This window comes from Narcine bancroftii, chromosome 5 (genome assembly GCF_036971445.1).
Source record: "Narcine bancroftii isolate sNarBan1 chromosome 5, sNarBan1.hap1, whole genome shotgun sequence".
Classification (NCBI taxonomy): domain Eukaryota; kingdom Metazoa; phylum Chordata; class Chondrichthyes; order Torpediniformes; family Narcinidae; genus Narcine; species Narcine bancroftii.
This window is the reverse complement of record NC_091473.1, coordinates 1,134,418-1,154,711: the sequence shown is the minus strand read 5'-3', so window position 1 is coordinate 1,154,711 and position 20,294 is coordinate 1,134,418. Positions and strand designations below refer to the sequence as shown.

The 20,294-nt window shown below is 44.4% G+C and overlaps 1 protein-coding gene across 2 annotated transcripts in view; it reads right to left on the bottom strand.

Annotated features, from left to right (window-relative positions):
- Nucleotides 1–6,143: 6,143 nt before the first annotated feature.
- Nucleotides 6,144–20,294, bottom strand: part of LOC138763022 (monocarboxylate transporter 5-like) — a 68,473-nt gene continuing 54,322 nt past the window's right edge. For both annotated transcript variants that reach the window (XM_069936525.1, XM_069936526.1), the window contains 2 exons: nucleotides 18,552–18,645; nucleotides 6,144–9,384 (listed from right to left, as the gene is read on the bottom strand). In XM_069936525.1, coding sequence (XP_069792626.1) covers nucleotides 9,155–9,384; nucleotides 18,552–18,645 — 324 coding nt within the window. In that variant the 3' untranslated portion in view covers nucleotides 6,144–9,154. The remainder of the gene's footprint in view (nucleotides 9,385–18,551; nucleotides 18,646–20,294) is intronic.

Genomic DNA, 20,294 nt, shown 5'->3' with positions numbered 1-20,294 from the left:
AGCTCAGAGGAGTACTCACCAACCCTCCTCCGGGAGGTATAATCTCCACATCTGAGCAGTCCCTCGAGGTACCTGGATATAGCCACCTAAAAGCAGCTGCTAGGGAGCGGGCTGATGACAATCAGCCAGTGACCCAAATCCCCGCGCCCGAAAGCCCCCCCCACTGCCTGACAGCCCTCTTCCCCACACCTGACAGCTCCCCTCCACACTCCTGACAGCCCACCTCCCCTGCCCCGACGTTCCACACCAGCCGCCCCTGCCCCGACGTCCCGCGCCAGCCGCCCCTGCCCCTGACGTCCCGCGCTGACAGGAGCTGGAGTGCACTCCGAGGCGTCTCTCCTGCAGCTGGCTCTTTCAGGTGGACAGCACAGCACTTTCAGGGCTGCCACCTGAAAGACCATTCCAAAGGGCTGTATCTGCTTCTGCAGGCACATTCTTGGCAGAGAATGCACCTGAAAGTGGCTGTAGTCAGAGCCACAGTGTCTGGATATGCATAAAAACAAAAGAAAATGAGATATTGGAAACAACAAAAAGGTGGGCAGGCATTCAATTGTAAATGATGTGGCCCTCAGCATGCACCCAAATAATGCCCAGCCTATGGAAAAGTCTGTAACAAGTGCAAAGGGCAGAATCACTGTGCAAAGCAATGTTTTTTTTCTAGAGAGAAACAAAACAGAAGGAAAAGCTTGCACATACTACAGAAGAAAGTGCTCTCAGTGATGCACTCTTCGTCCATCCTGGCGCTCTTGGATAATATCACTCCGCCTAGAACTGGTTGACTTTAATAACAAGTAAAAATGCATTTGTCTATAAATAAACACAGTACACTCACTCAGGTTGTTTTTATGAGCCTGTAGTTTGCCTTTGAATCAAGTTACTTGGATAAACTAAGTTCTGAGCTCCCTCTGCTGGTATCCAAAGGACTGAACGGTAGCTTAAAATAACAAGGCAATGTACCTGTTCAATAAAATATAAGTTATTTATTAACAATAACTGCTCACATTGTAGGCGCAATTGTACAATAGTGAAATCAGTGGAAATAAAAATAATAACGTTAAGTTATAAGGCTTCACGGTGGCTCTAATCTATCCCGAGTGAAAGACAGCAGGAATATTTGAGATGAGTGAAGGCAGTAGGTGCCCTGCCCAGCATGTGTCATGTGACCCAAGACACTGTTTCTTTCCAACACGGTCCTCTTGATTCTCTGCAGTGTGGTAATTCCATCCATCTCATGCTCATTTCATAGCCAATTGCCACAGCCACTAAAATAACGGAATGTCTTATTTATTTATGCTTATTATTACATGTACCAAGGTGCAGTCAGAAAGTTTGTTCTGCGAGCAGACCAGTTTGGACATCGCATCTGTAGTATAAGTGCAATCCAGTGCAGAAGCAGAGATCAGACAGGTCAGAATGAGGGCAACATAATATTCCTGGTGTTACGGTTCATCCATGAGATGTGGGTGTTGCTGTGAACAATGTGGCATTTATGGTTCACCTCAAATTCTCCCACAACTCTCACGGCAGATGGCGAATGTTATGAATTGGACACATTGGTAGCTGAGAAGTAAGGTATAGACCAGATCTTCTTCCACTGAAGGATACTGCTGAAATGGGTAAGATTTAGACGTGATTACCATGAATTGATTTTTTTAAAATTCCAGATTTATTTATTTGAGGTTGCATTCCACAGCTGGGATTTAAACTCATCTTCCTGGATACACGAGACTTCAGAAGCTGGAATTCAAGGCAAAGAGAAAGCAAGGTTTGGCCCACTGACTTCCAGCTCTTTGGTTTTTACTCATCGACTTGGATGAATAGTCTAATTCTAACTGAGATACTGTGGTATTACCCCAAGTCTGGATTGTAGCGGGCCACCAAAGGCGCCATGGCCAAAGCGGCGGCCCGACACCAGGAGCCTACACAGCCGTCCAAGATGGGCTACGCGCTTCGAACTCGGCGCCCAACTCAGCAGCACGTAGCTCCAGCACCCCACCCCAACGGGCTGTCTAGTGGCAGCCCATTGGGTGGAGCTAGGGAGGCAGCCACACCTGGGGATGAGAGGGGATCCCTGATTGGCCGCTCCCCGGGTAGCTCTAAACAAACAATGCCAGGGATCTGATTGTAATGCCACCAGTCGGGTGGCATGACGATGGCAGTGATGGGCTTCTGAGCCCTTTATAAGCAGGGTTGCCAACACAATAAACCAGTTGTGAATTCACTCCCATCGTGTGTGTCTCTCCAGCGGTAGCAGCTGCTACAAGCTATAATTCATTGAACTCAAACTTAAGTAGCATTACAATTCAAAGAGAGGCATTTAAAAGAGCATTAAGTTCCAATCTTTTCAATAAATGCTTACTTTAATGTAGAATACAAAATGTTCTACGTGACAAAATACTCAGAACAGATTTAAGACATCTTAAAATATTCGAAGTAGTTGACACAGGGTCGGCATCGAAAAATTTGCGTTTTATTAATTAATTGATATTTATCATATTAAAAGTGAAAACCTTTTCACTATATGAAATAAAAGAAAAAAACCACAGCCTGTTGGTCATATTTGGAAAAGTAGTATGCTCTTTGGTCTGGTCTCATTGGACTCTACAGCACATCCTCTCAAAGTACCACACACATCTGATTGGAATGCCCCAGTGAACTGACTGATTTCAAACATGCCTTGACATTTCGCGCCTCCACAGCAATGTGCGAGAATTCATTCTCCAGTCCGAGAAACTTATTTTCGGACCGCAAGCACGCAACGCTCCACAGAAGAAAGCCAGTTGGTTCAGCTACCGTTTAAGAGGGACTTAACCCAAAAATATACAACTGAGTGGAAGGACTCTCCAACACTTAGTCAATCCAGCACCAACACTTGCTGCCTGCAACTCTTCTCAAGGTAAGGCATGCGCTTAATTCACTTTATGATGCCAGCCTTGGCTTTCATGATTATGGCATAAAATGTTGAATGATTTTTGGGTCTGTCTGCATTTATTCTGTCTAAAGATGCCCACAGTGTGTGTGTGTGATGGAGAAAGACATGGCTTGTACATAGGCTCTATTTTGTGCAGTGTGGGGGAATATGTGTGTGTGTGAAAGAGAGAGACTTTGCGGCATGTTTTTAAATTGTAACTGGGTTGGTGCGCCAGTTGTTGACAGCAAACTTATTATCAAGTATTCACATTATAGATTGAGTTCTCAAACGGCAGTTTGTGCCCCCCACAACGGTTAACCCTAATCCCCCAATTAGATTTGCTCCTGACACTGACTCTGAGTTGATGTTGTTCAGTCTATTTTTAAACTAGAATGTAATATCTCAAAGATTTGGTGTGATATTGCTTTAACCTGTCAGTAAATGTTGACGAACAATTCACTCCAAATGTGAGGTAGGGAAGGCCTAGTTTGCCAAGTAGGTTTAAATAGGTTGGCACATCATGGACTGAAGGGCCTGTACAGTGCTGTTAAACAAATCCTAGAGGTTGCTATGAAATGGTATCCTACTCCATGTATTTCATAGCTGACAGCTGCCTGCCTTTAGCCAAACTCCCAGGTCAGGCACATGGAAATGTCCCACAGAAGCCGACAAATCCACCCCCATCTATCCCACTGGTCTCCCAAATGCTCCTTCACATATAAGTCGGGCATTAGAGTTGAAGTTAAAAGATTTTTGTGGAAGTTTAAGCGTTAAGGTTGATTCTGTGGATGGGTCAACTGTGCTCGTTCAAAAATGCTACACGTCTGCATTTGACTTGACCTGACTCGATTTGTCATTTGCCAGTCTCATTGCAGGCTCCACAGAGCTGGCTGTGGTTATATCTCCAGGATCACTCAAAGTAGGTCAGGTGCAGGCAAGCCCCAATGAGAGGATTAAAACCGGGATTTAATAGCCAATGTGTGAAGTGCAGGAGGGGGAGGTGCATGGTGCCATCTAAATCCCTTGCACATTCTGGCAAATTTAATGAAGAAGTTGCTGTGTGAAACTCTGTTCTGCGGGAGGCCAGCTAATAAAATGATGTCCTTGTTATTACAGCTCTCATCCAAGTCTTTAATTTCGACCCTTTTAATTCTTAATTAGACCTCTCCAGCAGGAGCAATGCGTTTTTTCTTCTGCTGTTAACGATCCCCAAGAACAAGAACCAGTAATAGTCCGAGTGATGATCTAAGTAAATGCAGTTAATAAGGATGGCAGAGGCTGGAGCAGAGAAACAAACTGTTGGAGGAGTTCAGCAAATCAGGCAGCATCCACTGAGGGAAACGGTCAATCGATGTGTCAGGTTGAAACCCTGCTCCCACTCCTGAAGCCAATCATAGGCAAATGGGGCCAGATTAGGTGGACAACTTGATTGGTCGGGCCAAAGAGCTCTAATTTCTCTGGCTCTAAATGCAAAGGATTCTTCTCCATTGTCCTGGCCAATATTTATTCTTTGCAGGGGAGGGGGTATGAATACTGCAGATGTGGGAAATCTGAGACAAAAACAGAACATGCTGGGACTCCTTGAATGGATGAAACCAGTTTACACAGGGCGGATCGCACATTGTTGCGTGGCTAATAGCATCTCTGAAGTACCTGTAATTGGTCAGATACGATGAATAGAGGGAAAAGCGCTGAGCCATGATATGCTTAAAGCAGGATTGACCAATTGTGACACAGATAAATAAAGCAACTCAGCTGGAGATTTTAACATTGAGCCTGGAAGACCGCATGTGCCCAGACAGAAGGTGAAGCGTTCCTCAAGCTTACATTCTTATAACAGTACAGGAGACCATATGGGAATGGGACAAAGGACTAAAATGGCAGCTCAAGGTAACTCTGAGGCTGAAGACAGGTGCTTTGCAATCGCCCAATCTGCCTTTGGCTTCTCCAATGTGGAAGAGACAAGATTTCAAATATTTCGCTAGATTGAAAATGCAAATGAATCAGTGGAAACACTGACCCTGGTCAGTGGGTAGGTAAGAGGTGAAATACAGGCATAGCACAGTAACAGGGCCTTTTGGCCCATGAACCCCTACCACCCAATTGACCTACAACCCGGTATGTTTTGAATGGTGGGGAGGGGGCAACTAGAGTATCCGGAGGAAACCCCCACAGACACGGGGAGAATGTACAAACTCCAGACAGACAGTGCAGGATTTGGACCCCAGACCTGGTCGCTGGCGCTGTAATGATGCTGTAATCACTACGCTAACCATGCCCCCCCCCCCTAATTTCCCCTGGGAAATTGGCATCAGATGGGGACAACTTGGTGGGGAGAAAAGAGCAGATGAGGGAGTCCCAAGGAGAGCAATCTTCTTGAAATACAGAAGGGGAAAGAAGGGTCTGGCAGTGCAATCACGTTGGGGCTGGCAGAATTTGTGCAGCATGATGTGGGGTGGAGGGGGAGTGTAACTGTATCACTAGGCCTTTTCACACTGCCGAATCTAGGCGACCCTCCTAGGACCCGAGTAAAGTTTCCAGAAAGGCTGCTCCTCCCGGGCCTGTCACACCACAGGCTTACTTACCTGGTAATTCAGCAACTGGGCATTTTAGTGGGGGGGGGGGTCCCACCCCCAGTGATAAAATCACAAGAAGTCGACTCGTCCAGTTGTAATGGCAAATGGGATGGATGCTGGCCCTGCAAATCTGTGCCTCAATTGCAAAGCAGGCAACTAGCATATAGTTATCAACGGCACGTTGTGATCACTGGAGAAACAAGACCATATATTCGCGGAGCACACGATGTGATGCAGGCGCTGACATCATGAAGCTTACCTGGTACACCATTTGCACTTTCACACCGCCAGAAGGGGATTGGCGGGTGAACTCGGCCGGGGTCACAGAGCACCCTCCACCCAGATCTCGGAGCCCAGTCAATTCTGACCGACTCAACCCTGCCCAGTCCAAACTTTTCACACCGCACGATTCCCAGGTAGATAATACCCGGTTAACCCACTTGTACACGGTGGTGTGAAAGAATCCCCTCCATTCAACTAAGAAAGAGGACAGGAGAAGAAAGAAGGTGACACAGTTAAGGTAGCAATGCCAGTGACCCAGGCTTGAATCCCGCACTGTCTGAAAGGAGTTTGTACATTCCCCCCATGATCTGCGTGGGCTTCCTCCGGGTACTCCAGTTTCCTCCCACATTCCAAAGACTTACGGGATGAGTAGGTTAATTGGTTACATTGGTGTATTTGGGCGGCACAGGTTCATGAGGCCAGAAGGGCCTGTCACTGTGCTGTTTCTCTAAATTAAAGATAATTCTGCCCTGTAACATTTCATACAAAGCACCAAAGTACAGTACTCCCAAAAGGAATCTTCTTTCTTACAGAGGAGCTTGAACTAACAATTTGTCTTTTATACAATAGCGTAAATGTAAAAATAATTGACACAGGGCACTACGCCTAAAGAGAATAGAAAGGATGCATTAGAGCATCATACATATTTTCATTCCTTACAGAACCAGGGTGAGAGTCTAAATCAATGCACATTACATCATGTTGCTTCATTGACTCTATGTTCAATTCAGGTCTTTTCCAATATTACATTTGCTCTTGACTTAATATGAACTTCCCCTCAGTCTCGTTAAGGCGTCATTTCTGTTGCTTCACATACTCTTCCCAGTCAGGCATAAGATTCATGATCCTAACATGTGCCGTAGATCAGCTGTGCAGTTCGTCCTGAACCCACAAGATCTCTTCACTAAAAATGTTCCAGTTTGTGCTTTATCAATGCTGTTAAAAATTTGTAGTGATGTTTATTATCAGTCTCTGGGATATGTGTCGCAAAACATAGTCATTGAAAAGCTATATTACATAAATATCAGAAACAATGCTTGTTAGATTCCTTGAAGAAGGACTCGGGTCTGAAATGTCAGTAATTTGTCTCCGAGAGACGCTGAAAAGACTGGCTGAGTTCCTCCAGCATTTTGGTGTGTTTTTACATGTTATATTTCCTTGTCCATTTCAATGATCAGTAGGGAAGTGTTGTTCATTTTCTTTCACCTGTCTTCAATTGGTTGGAATTGGTATTGGAAGTCCAGCCCTAAAAATCCAGCAAATCTCCAGAAAATCTGCAGATGCTGGGATTGTAGATTAATACACAGAAGAGCCGAAGAAGCTCAGCAGGTCACGCAGTACGCTTCATGGCAAAGATGCATCACCAATGGTTCAGGCCTGAGCCCTTGGTCGAGGCAGGTCTCTGAATGAAAAGGTGGCAGGGGGCAGGAGCACAGGGCAAAGAGGGCAGTGATAGGGAGAGGGGGCAGCTAGTTGAATGGAGAGAGAAGGGGGTGGGGAGCTGGAGGAAAGGAGATGGAAGGTTGGGGAAAGAGAGAGAGAGAGAGAGAGAGAGAGAGAGACAAGGGGTGGTGGGGGCTAATGGAAACTGGAGAATTCAAATTTAACACCACCTGGCTGGAGAGTGCCCAGGATTATTAGGTGTTACTCCTCCAATTTGCAGTTGGCCTCAGTTTAGTTATGTGGGAATGGCCTCTATTGCGGCAAACGGACCATTCTTTCCCCCGATTACTTCCCAGCTTTTGCTGTGGGCCTGTGCTCCTCCCTCCATCCCTCACCCCACCATTTTATCCAGGTACCTGTTTGCTTTTTGCTCATACCTCGTCAAATGGCCCAAAACATTGGTTATATATCTTATATACGGAATCTATAAAGAACACTGTGTGACCTGCTGTGTTTTTCCAGCACTTCTCCAGGTCCTCCTTGCAAATGGAATCATCTGGCATCTATCCATGCAAATTTGGCTGGGTAGATTCGGAACTGGCTGCCCACAGAAGGCAGGAGGTGGAGGTTGATAGGCCTCTTTTGCCCTGAAGTCTGCGTCTAGTGCTGTTCCACAGGGATCAGTTCTGGGACTCCCGGTCTCTGTGATCATTATAACTGGCTTGTTGATGGAAGCGGAGGGATGGTCAGTAGGTTTGCAGATGGCACCAAGGTTCGAGGTGTGGTGAATAGTGTGGAGGCTTGTACAGACGGGATACAGACAGGAATGAAGAGCTGGGCAGAAAAGTGGTGTATGGAGTTCAATCGGGGGAAAGTGTGAATTGATACATTTTGGAAAATCGAACCCAAAGATAGAGTACGTGGTGATTCTGAGCAGAGTGGAGGAACAGAAGGATCTTCGGGTCCACATCTATAAATCTCTCAAAGTGGCCACACAAGTTGATAAGATAGTTCAGAAGGCAGATGGTGTGCTGGCCTTCAGTCATTGGGGGATTGAGTTCAACTTGATGTTACAGATGTATAAAACTTCTGTGTTCATTTCTGGTCGCCTCATTATAGGGAGCACGTGCTAACTGTAGAGGGGATTTTCTAGGATGTTGCCCGGATTAGAGAACATGTCATGAGGAAAGGTTGTGTGAGCTTCCCTTTGGAGTGACGGAGGATAAGAAGGGACTTAACAGTGTGTAAGGTTATGAGGGGGCTGATAGAATGGACATCCAGCACCTTTCTCCCCCAGAACTGCAATGGCCAATACTATGGACATCTGTTGAAGGTGAGTGGAGGGAAGTTTAGGGAAAATGTTGGAGTAATCCCATGCCATCGATGCCCTGTGATTAGTAAAGGATTGCTTAAGGTGAGATGTGGGTGGATAGAAAAAGTTTGAAAACCACTGTTCTAATTGTACCTCACTGACTCATTACGTGCACGGTTTTGTAACTCCAGAGGAAATGGGCCAATGACAATTTTTCAGCAAAATATTTCAGTAACAATTAGATCTAGAGCAATGATTCTCAACCTTCCCTCCCCACTCACATCCCACCTTAAGCAATCCCTTACTAATCAGGGCACCAATGGCACAGGGATTGCTTAAAGTGGGACGTGAGTTTAGGGAGGCTGTTTGAAAACCACTGATCCAAAAGATTCAGAGAGACCCATAGTTGTGTGAAAAATAGGAGATTATGGGCTGCAAGGAGGGAAGGGTTCAACTGATTGTGAAGCAAGTTTATATAAATGGGCACAACATTGTGGGCCGAAGGGCCTGTAGTGTGCTGCACTGTTTTGTATTCTGTGTTTTATCATCTGCCTCTGACTGACTGATATTCCTTTCATTTTGTTACCATCTGAAGATGTGTACCACAGAGGAATGTCTCTAGTGGCAAAATGAAGGGCCTGGTATTCCTAAAGTCCAAGCCCAGAAACATGCTGCAGGCAGCAACCTCTCTCAAACCATGCTTTCTAACTGCAAGTATTCCTTCTTCATGGAGGGACATGGAGGGAGACCATCCTCTTGAGCCATGCTGTTCGAGTCGTCCTCGTTCCTTTCGTCAGCCTCCCTGGACAGTTTTCGCTCAGCCAGTGGAACAAAAAACAAAATAAAGAACGAGACAAGGTAGCAAGTGCCCGCCAGCTGGAACGAGGCATCGTAATTTTTGGTGAAGTCATGAAGAGTTCCTAAAACAAGAGAAATTAACTTTAGGTAAATGTCACGGTTTTTTTTAAATCTTTCCCACACACCAAAACCCTTTTTTCTGCAATTTGGTCCTTCACAAAGTATGATCCCTGAAGAGTAGAAAAGCACTGGGTACAATAGCAGGAGAAGGTTGGTTAGCTCCTCAAACCTGCTATGACAGAAAACTGATGTGTACCTAGAATGGCGAAAGGGCCGGTTTCTGGCCATAGTTTTCTATTAATTTCGTAATTGTGAATTGTAAGTGCCTGAATTATAAAGAGAGACTGAAATAGACTGGGACTTTACTCCCTAGAGCAGTGGTTTTCAAACTTTTTCTTTCCGCTCACATCCCACTTTCAATAATCACTGTGCCATTGGTGCTCTGTGAATTAGTAAGGGATTGCTGAAGGTGGGATTTGAGTGGAAGGGAAGGTTGAGAACGAGAGGAACCTAATAGAAGTTTATAAAATCATGAGGTACATAGATTAGGTGGTCACAGCCATTTCCTCCTGAGTAAGTGAATCTAAATCGAGAGGACATCGATTTAAGGTATATTTTTAAAAAGTCCTGAAGGGCACCTTCACACAGAGACTAGAGAGCATGTGAAATGAGCTGCCTCAGGAAGTGGTAGATGCGGGGACAATTGTAACATTCAAAAGACATTTAGGCAAGCACATAGATAGGAAAAGTTTTGAGAGATATGGACTGAACATATACCAGTGGGAATAGCTTTAGCAGGCCTGGACAAGATGGGCCAAAGGGCCTGTTTCCCTGCAGTAGAACTCTAATAATTGTAATGAGTTGGAGAGCATTTAGAAATACAGGCAGTCCCCAGGTTACGAATGAAATCCTTTCCTAGGTCTGTCTTTAAGTCGAATTTGTAGGCAAGTCAGAACTTACTGCACGGGGCAGCTTTTAAATCATTGAAAAGGCTTTGAGCTTTTTCTTGCACTGAAGTCCAGGCTAACAGGCAGATTACACTAATTTTGATCCTCAATGGCAAGGTTTTTTTATTTAATACTTCACTGTGAACAAACATTCATCATTAAAATATACACAGTGACATTTTCCCCCTTCCCCCCACCTTCCCAATCCCCTAAAACATAAATCAAAATCAAAATAAATAAACAATAAAAGAATAGAGAAAAAAAGAAATAGACTCATCCTAGATTCCATATTTAAGTATTTTCGTACTTGCAGCTTATCATTTTAAGAGCTGGAGGCCTGAAATCGGTGGTTTCTAGTATACGCGATGTTTGGTTTCCAAATTTGTTCAAATAAAGCATATTTTTCTTTAAGATTGTAGGTAATTTTTTCTAATGGAATACACTTGTTCATTTCTATTTGTATTTTTAAGGTTGCCTCCATTTTCCAAGTTGTCATTATGCCTTTTTTTTCCTGCTCCTGCAAGCTCAATCATAATAAATCATTTTTGAATCCTGTCTAATTTTAGGCCTCACAGGAAGATTTCTGGATCTTTTGCTATCTTATTATTTTGTAAATCTATTTAATATTAAGTTTAAATCCTCCCAAAATGTTTTCACTTTTGCACATGTCCAAATGGCATGTAATACTGTTCCAATTTCTTGTTTACAATGAAACATCTGACCGACATTGTTGGATTCCATTCTTTTAACTTCTGTGGTATCACGTATAATCTATGTGTCCAATTATATTGCATCATACGAAATTGAGTATTTATTACTCCTGTGCAGAGTTCCTCCCATGTTTTGTTCTTTATTCGTATTTTTAAATTTTTTTCCCAACCTTGTTTAGGTTTCTACATTGCTTCATCATTTTCTTGGTATTGCAATTTTCTGTACATATTTGTGATAAACTTTTTTTTAACTATTCCAGTGTCTGTAATTAAGTATTCGTAGCCGCTACTTTCAGGTCATCTTAAGCTTTTTCCCAAGTTTTCTTTTAAAAAGTTTTCAATTGATAGTATGAAAAAATAAATGGTCCATTGTAAAAGGAATTAATGGGTTTTACGTTATTTAGCATTTTTGGTATTTGATAATTTATCATCTTTCGCTCCAGATGTATTCTCTTCCATATTTTTAGTATATGATGTAGATTGTTATGGTGCACCAGTTTCTCATCCCATTTAAGAAGTAAATGTTCTGGGACCTTTTCTCCTAATTTGTATAATTCTATCTTGAGCCAGTCTGGTTTTTCTCCTGTCTGATAAAATTCTGATAGGTATCTTAATTGTGCTGCCCTATAATAACTTTTTAAATGGTGTTGGTGGTGGTAGTAGTACCACCACCACCAAGTTGTACCATGTCATGGGCGCCCTCAATCAGGACACGGCGGTGAGGGTGGATGATATCATCCATCAGCCACCAGCGACTGAAAAGTACACAGCCCTCAAGAATCTGCTCCTGGGGACGTTTGGCCTCTCATCCCAGCAGCGTGTGTCCAGACTCTTACATCTAGACGGGTTGGGGGACCGCAGCCCCTCAGCCCTCATGGACGAGATGCTGGTCCTGGCAGAGGATCACAAGCCGTGTTTCCTCTTCAGACAGATCTTTCTAGAACAGATGCCAGAGGACATTCGGCTTCATCTGTCTGAAGAGGACTTCTCTGATCCCCGCAAGGCAGCAATCCGGGAGGATGCCCTCTGGCAAACTAAGCAGGAGAATGAGGCAGCACTCAGCCAGGTCTCCAAGCCAGCGCCCCATTGTCAGCAAGATTCCCCCAAGGGCAAGCCCAAAGAAGTCCAGTCATCATTGTGCTTCTACCATCAATGCTGGGGGGCTAAAGCCTGCAAGTGCTGCCAGCCCTGTGATTACCAGGGAAATGGCCAGGCCAACTGCCGTTGATGGCTGCGACGGTTGGCCACATGAACAGCCTCCTCTACATCCAAGCTAGATCCATAGGCCAGCAGTTCCTAGTCAACATGAGCTCGCTTCGACATCGCCTCTCCCCAACATGGAGTATTCCATCATGTCTCCACACAAAGCCGCCCGATCCACAACAGGGCTAGACGGCTGCCACCGCAGAAACTGAAGCAAGCCAAGGAGGAACTCTCCAGACTCCAGGAGTTGGCCATCGATCGGCGATTGAACAGCATTTGGTCAGCACCGTTACACATGATCCCAAAGTCATTGGGAGGTTGGAGGCCCTGTGGAGACTACAGAAGGCTGAACGATGCCACGACTCCAGGCAGGTACCCAGTCCCCCATATCCAAGACTTTGCAGCCAACCTCCACGGTGCGCAGTTCTTTTCAAAGGTCAATCTGGTTTGCGGATACCATCAGATCCCGGTCCACCCCAATGACGTTGGAAATACCGCCATTATAACCCCCTTCCGGCTGTTTGAGTTTCTCCGCATGCCATTCGGCATGAAGAATGCTGCCCAGACATTCCAGTGCCTCATGGACGCAGTGGGTAGGGATTTGGACTTTGTCTTTATCTATCTAGATGACATCCTGGTAGCTAGCCGCACTCGGAAAGACCACAAGGACCATCTCTGTACCCTGTTCACCCGGCTGGCAGAATTCAGCCTCACGGTCAACAAGGCCAAATGCCAGTTCGGGAAACAAACTTTGCAGTTCCTGGGGCACACCATCACAGTGTCTGGGGCAGCTCCGGCACCGGAGAAGGTGACAGCCATCCAACGCTTCCCCAAGCCCTCCTCCCTCAAAGGGCTACAGGAATTTGTGGGGATGGTGAACCTTTACCATCGATTCATCCCCAACGCCGCCCATATCATGCGCCCTCTGTTTGTGCTGACAGCGAAAAAGGAGAAGACCTTGGCCTGGTTGGGGGAGGCAGGCGAGGCTTTCGCAGCAACGAAGCGGGCCCTTGCTGAGGCGACTTTGTTAGTGCACCCGTGCTCGGAAGCACACACGGCACTATCGGTTGATGCTTCCAGGTTGGGGGGTGCTCGATCAGTGGCTGGACAGACAGTGGCGCCCGCTAGCCTTTTTCAGCAGGCAATTACGCCCTCCCGAACTCAAATACAGTGCATTCGACCGGGAGCTCCTGGTGCTGTACCTGGCCATCCACCATTTTCAATATTTCCTAGAGGGCAGGACTTTTACCGTCTTTACCAACCACAAGCCCCTCACCCAAGCACTATCGATGGCCAAGGACCTGTGGTCAGCCAGGCAACAGCGCCACCTGTCCTATGTATCAGAATTCACAATGGACATCCGGCACAGGGTGGGTAAGGACAACGTAGTTGCTGATGTGCTCTCCCATCCGGCCATCAGCATACTAGCTCCCGGTCTCGACTACGCACAGCTCGCACAGGCCCAACAGCACAACGCCCCACAGTATCAGGGCTCCAGCTTGAGGATATCTGCCTCCCCGACTCCGCCCAGCCGCTGCTCTGCGATACCTCCACCGGCTCACCGCGCCCGGTAGTTTCACAGGACTGGAGGGCTAGAGTCATCAATTCCATCCATGATCTCACCCACCCCTCAGTAAAGACTACCGTCCACATGGTGGCTCAGCGATTCATCTGGCCTCAAGAAGGAGGTCGCAGCACTACCCGCAACTGCGTCCGATGCAAGACCTCCAAGGTCCACAGGCACACGCAGGCCCCTGTCCAACATTTTGACCCAGCACCATGAAGGTTCCAACATATCCACGTAGACATCGTGGGCCCCTTGCTGGTGTCCAGGGAGTTGCGGTACCTATTCACCATAGTGGACAGAGCTACCAGATGGCCGGAAGCCATCCTGGTCCATGAAGCATCGAAGAGACGTGCGCTAGAGCCCTGATCGACCAATGGATTGCTCGTTTCGGCATGCCGGCGCATATTACGAGCAACAAGGGCGCTCAATTTACCTCCGTGCTATGGTCGCAGCTGGCAAGGCTTTTAGGGGTAACACTGCACCACACCACAGCCTACCACCCACAATCTAACGAGTTGGTAGAGAGGTTCCTGATGGCCAGGCTTTCCAGCCCTGACTGGGTGGACAAGTTGCCCTGGGTCCTCCTTGGAATCAGAGTGGCGCCCAAGGAGGACCTGCAAGCCTTGTCAGTTGAAATGGTCTATGGCGCACCACTTTCCCTGCCAGGAGAATTCTTCAGTCCGCAAGCAGAGACTGCACAGCGAAGGTGAGCAGTTCTCCGACCTCCGTAAAGGCCTGGGCAACCTGACCCCACCGCCCCCGTCGCACCAAGGCATCCGACCGTCTCATCGGCCCAAAGAACTCAATGTGGCGCAATTCATCTGTGTCAGAAGGGGACCACAAAGAGCACTACTGCAGTGGCCTTATGAGGGGATGTACAAGGTTGTCCGGCGGAACTTTTACTTTGGACGTGGGGGGCAGGGAGGAATTGTTTACCGTGGACCACTTGAAAGCCACCCACCTAGACTTATCTCATCCGGTCCAAACGACCGTGCCCAAATGGCAGGGCTGGCCCCCCAAGCGACAGGACACATAACCAGTTCTGGGGGCGGTGGGGGGGGGGGTTGTGTGGCGGCACACAGCCTAATGGTGAACTGGCTCTGCTTGTATCACCCCGTGGCGGGGCAGCAATTAGGAGATGGCTTCGTCAGGGGTTTCTTCTTGTCTCCAGCATCCCTTCCAGTGCATACCCTGGGCAGCGATTATAATGTCATAATGCACCAGGTGACTGAGCTCATGCTGCCCTTAATTTGAATAAAAACAGTCGTTAATGACCATCGGTGTGGTGGCAGTGATTTACTTCAGATCCTCAGAGTGCCACACTCGAAATATACAAATATATAATTAAGTATAAGAATGAAACAAAAATGAGAGTCCAAATGATGAAGAAACCGATTTTAAGACAATCACTAAGTTTAGAAGTTCGACCTACGTTCCATATTCCCACTCCTCGCATCTAACGTCAATAGCCAGCAACTCCGACAGTGATGCCGGTGCGTGGGTTGTGGAGTCCTGGTCAAGATGGCACCCGATGATTTTCTAAAGTTGAAGAATCGGTGCATATGTGCACTATTCAAAGTATCTTCCACCCGGGGTTGGGGGGGGGGAGCTGGTGCTCATTGACCTCAAGATATTAATGAACAGTTTAAAGAATTTTATAAAAAAATATATACTTCCGAAGTGCAACAGGATGATGATAAAATAGAGATTTTTTTTAAAAAATAGGTTGGTTACCTATATTGAATGATTGATCTAGGGAACAATTGGAGAAACCAATTGATTTGAAAAAGATTAAGTCAGTTTTGAATTCCATCCCAAATGGTAAATCTCCAGGAGAAGATGGTTTACTGAAAATTTATTGCTTCCAGTGTTTGGTGAAGTGTTACAAGTTTCAGATACACAATCTGTACTGGAATCATTTTCACAAGCTATTATTACAGTGATTCTTAAAAAAAGATAAAGATCCTTTGAATCATGGTTCTTATGGACCAATTTCATTATTGAATGTTGATTATAAACTTTTGACTAAGATTTTGGCTAATAGATTGGTGCAGTATTTACCAAAGTTGATTCATATTTTATTAAGGGCAGGCATTCTGTGGTTAATGTATTTAAGTTAATTAGTTTAATAAATATTTCTTGGGAGGAATCCAACTTACCAATGGTCCTATAATTGGATCCAATGTTTATAAGTTGGATTAAGACAATATATAAACAACCCAGAACTAGAGTCATGACAAATGGGGTTTTGTCAGAGTCTTTTAATTTAGAGAGATCTACGAGACAGGGTTGCCCTTTATCACCAGCGTTATTTGCATCGGTGATTGAACCTTTAGGTCAATTAATAAGACAGGAAAAGAATATAAAGGGTATTAAATCAGCATTGGATGAATATAAGATTAGCTTATTTGCAGATGATGTAATAATTTATTTAACTGAACAACTGGAGTTGTTCAAGGTGTTACAGGAAAAATTAATACAATATGGAGAATTATCTGGTTATAAAATGAATTGAAATAAAAGTGAATTTATGCCATTGTCTGAAGCTGATTATTCTGGTCGTAAAGGAGTGGTATGTTATAAATGGACAAATCAAATTAAGTATTTAGGTATTAAAGTAAATAAAATATAGATCAATTATATGATTTAAATTATTTATTGTTAATTTCTATAATAAAAGAAGATTGAAATAAAGGGAAGGATTTACCGTTAACTTTGGTGGGTAGGATGAATTGTATAAAAATGAATATATTTCCTAGGCTTCATTATATTTTTCAAAATATTCCTGGCACTATTCCTAAAAAGATTTTTAAGGATTTGAATATACAATGGTTAAGAAATTTTTATGGAAGGGAAATTAACGAGAGTTTCTATGCATAAATTAACATGGAAACCCCACTATGGTCCTGTGACCAGGTTAGGTTTTTTTGGAATAGGGTAAGAGATTGTTTACAGAATATTTTGAAAATAAAATTTTCTTTAGATCCAATTTTTTTTTTAAATTGGAGATATTAGTGAATTGGGTTTGTTTTATAAATTGGATAAATTTCAATTAGCTTATTTGAGACTGGGCTTAGCAGTGGTGTGGAAATGTAAAGCTATTTCATGGAAAGATCAAATGGATCTTACTTTACAAGGATGGCATTTGGAATTAAGGTCGTGTATTCCATTGGAGAAGATGACAATTTAAGAGGTAAATATTATGTATTTAAAATTATTTGGAGCCTATATTTGAATCATTTCAATTTGAAAATTTAGAGATAGGGATTTGAGTGCCACTGAGACTCCTTACCTCATATTAAGTGAACTGAGTTTAGTATTCTTTTGTTTCTTCTTTTTTTTTAATATTTTTAAAAAAGTTTTGGCCTTGCTTATTATCAGGTAAAGAATTAGCAAATTCCTAAGCTTCTGCATCATCTGAAAAAAATTGGGACTTAAATTCCCCATAAAAAAAATTTTAACACCGCAGAATAACAAAAAGCAAATTTATACCCTTTCCTCCCAAGGACAGTTATAGCTGTATTAAATTCTTTCTGACATTTAATCACCGTTTGACTCAAATCAGCATTTAAAAAAAAGACCCTGTTGTTTTTAACAAGTAGAGGCCCCTGATTATTTCTCGCATTCTGCACCACAATTCTCAAAATCAGTTCTCTAGCTTGATGTGAAAAATGGCTGGAGATGATTAAACTAGCACCATTCTGTGAAAGGTGATGGAATGCAAAATATGTAGATTAGAGCTTGAGAATAGACAGTACTAACTAGTGGGCCACTTATCTGAAGCCTCAAGGATAAAGGAGTCTGGTTCAGACTGGCACGGTGACCTAGGGTACCGCACAGTAACCATTGCGCTTGCTTAATGAAGACATGAATATTAACTTAGACACCCCAAATGATGAGACTGCCTAATTAACATTACATGCGATGTATGATGAGGGAGGGACTGTGTAGTATCTGCAGGGATGAGAGGGAAAAGGGAAAGGTTGTAAGGTATTGAAATTCCAATTGGAAGAGGCTAAAGAGAGGTGTGGTGATGTTGAGCGCAGGACTGTACAAAAGAGTGATGATTCTGGACCTCTGGTGTGTCTTGGGTCTAAGAGAAACCCGGCTCTGCCTACCCGAAATAAAATCAAACTTGTTCTCCAAGACTTTGTCTCCTGAGTAGTGCTTGGGAACACATTGTATTTCACATTGGTAACGCAAACAATGTATCAAAATAGACCGTGATGGTTGACCAGGAAATGGTTTCCTCTGTATTGCTCTATGAGCTCTGTCCAGCTCCAGTCCAGTTGGAAAATGCGCTGGTCCCAAGACCTCTAGAATTCATTTTTGAAAAAATTGGACTAGATCCAATCCCTCAAAATTCCCTGGAAGTCCGACCATCTTAACATTGTTCCTCCAACTCTGGACGTCTGTATGTGAGGTCAGCGCCAGTGTAGAAAAGGCCCTACCATTGAGGTTAGGGCTGTGAAGAAATCGAGTACCCAGGCTTCACTGTTGAGGTAGGCAGAGTTTCTTCCAACATTGTCACCAATTTAGTGGCCGTTTTCTTCGTTGCTTGAGATTTTGTTTTCTTCATTATTGAAAGTTTGATATTTCAATTATATGATCTGTAGTTTTTAAGACAATTTAAGCATATGGGTTTTTAAAAGTTCTGCCAGGAGGGGGTGTTTTCCATGTCTTCTCCCTGCGCCATCACGCCCCCCGCCCCCGTCAATCTTTTCTCAAATATAAAACCCATGAAGCTAACTTCGACCATATTATAGATGGGGTCAAGAATGTACTCAGAGAACATTGCTTACCTGCAGCAGGCGGCCCTATCAAAGTGCCAATCCCCACAAAGAACTGAGAGAGGCCCATTCCCTTCTGTATCCGATGGTTTCCAATAAAATCAACCTGAAAGAAAAAAATCCAAATCAAAATTGAATTCATTCAAAACATGTGTTGAGAGTTCTGTCCTTCTTAATACTGCATTATGAAAACATTTTCAAAACATTCATTCATGGAATTGGAGGCAAAACTCACCAGATCCAGCCCTGGAACTTTAACCTCACTCAATTGTCGCTCATGGTTACAACCTGGTGACTAACCACCAAAACAGTGATTTAAACAGCTTCATATTGCACACTACTGTAAAAGATCTACCCTTTCAGTCCTTGGGAGTCACCATCTTCCTGGACCCAACACACCAATGGCATTGTGAAGAAAGCATGTCAGCACCCCAACTTCCTCAGGAGTTTGTGGCGGTTTGGTATGACACCTGAAATACTGGCAAATTTCTATAGAGGTGTGGCAGGAAGTGTGCTGATCGGCTGCATCGCGGTCTGGTGTGGGGTCACCAATACTCAAGTGGAAAGCCCTGCAAAAGGTAGTGGGCACAGCCCAGGAGATCACAGGCAAAACCCTCCCCACCATCGGGAACATCTACAGTAAACGCTGCCATCGGAGGGCAGCAGCTATCATCAAGGATCCACATCACCCAGCACACAATCTGTTCCCACTGCTGCCATCAGGGAAGAGGTGTTGGCACCACAAGACTTGCACCCCCAGATTCAGGAACAGCTGCTACCCCTCCACCATTAGACTCCTCAATGACAAACTCAATCAGGGACTCATTTAAGGACTCTTAATCTGCACATTATTGATTTTTTTAATTCTCTCTGTCTTGCACAGTCAGTTTGTTGACATTTGTTATCTGTTTACAATTCTTCATTTGTTTACATGTGTACGCTGTGTACAGTTTTTTTTGCACTACCAATAAGTGATAATTCTGCATTGCCTGCAGGAAAAAGAATCTCAGGATTGTATGGAATGTCATGTCTGTACTCTGACAATAAATCTGAAATCTCCTGTAGCCACTGAAGATAATCTCCAGTAATGTGTGCGTGTTGAAACCACATACTGAAATTCACCTCCCCTGAATTCAACAGGTGTATGTTTATGACATCATGTCCAGTGCTTGTAACAGAAGATTATTTTCCATCTCCCACCACCTCTTAATTTATAACCCTTTGCAACTTACTGTAGCATGGATGGAAGATGTAAATTAGCTGTTAGCAATTTTTTCTAATGGGGCCAAATGCAGGCAAATGGGACTGGGTTGGATGAACAAAGCTGGACATATGGATGAGAGGGACTGAAGGGCCTGTTTCCAGGATGGCTCTGTAACTCCATGATGAGCTCCCTTCATTATGTGGAATTGTATGTATTGCACAAAAATGGATTGTGACCCCGACTTATGGTGGTGTACAGGATACAAGCGAATCGCCCAATCTGATTACCAGCCCACCCTCCCTTGATCAAGTCCTGTTCCCGACGTCACCATGTTTTCCTCCTCAGGCTTGCAACAAAACCATCTGCTTTGGCCATTCTTGTGAGAGAAATTCCCATTTCCTTCTGTATAAGGAAACTCCTCTGAAACTATCAGTTAGTGGATACTGTTGTGGTCCATTTGCCCATTGCTTCAACCCCCTTCAAAACTATCACAATTTACAAAGGGTTTCTATTTGGTCTCTTCTTAACCTCTGTGTTTTTAAAAAAAAGAG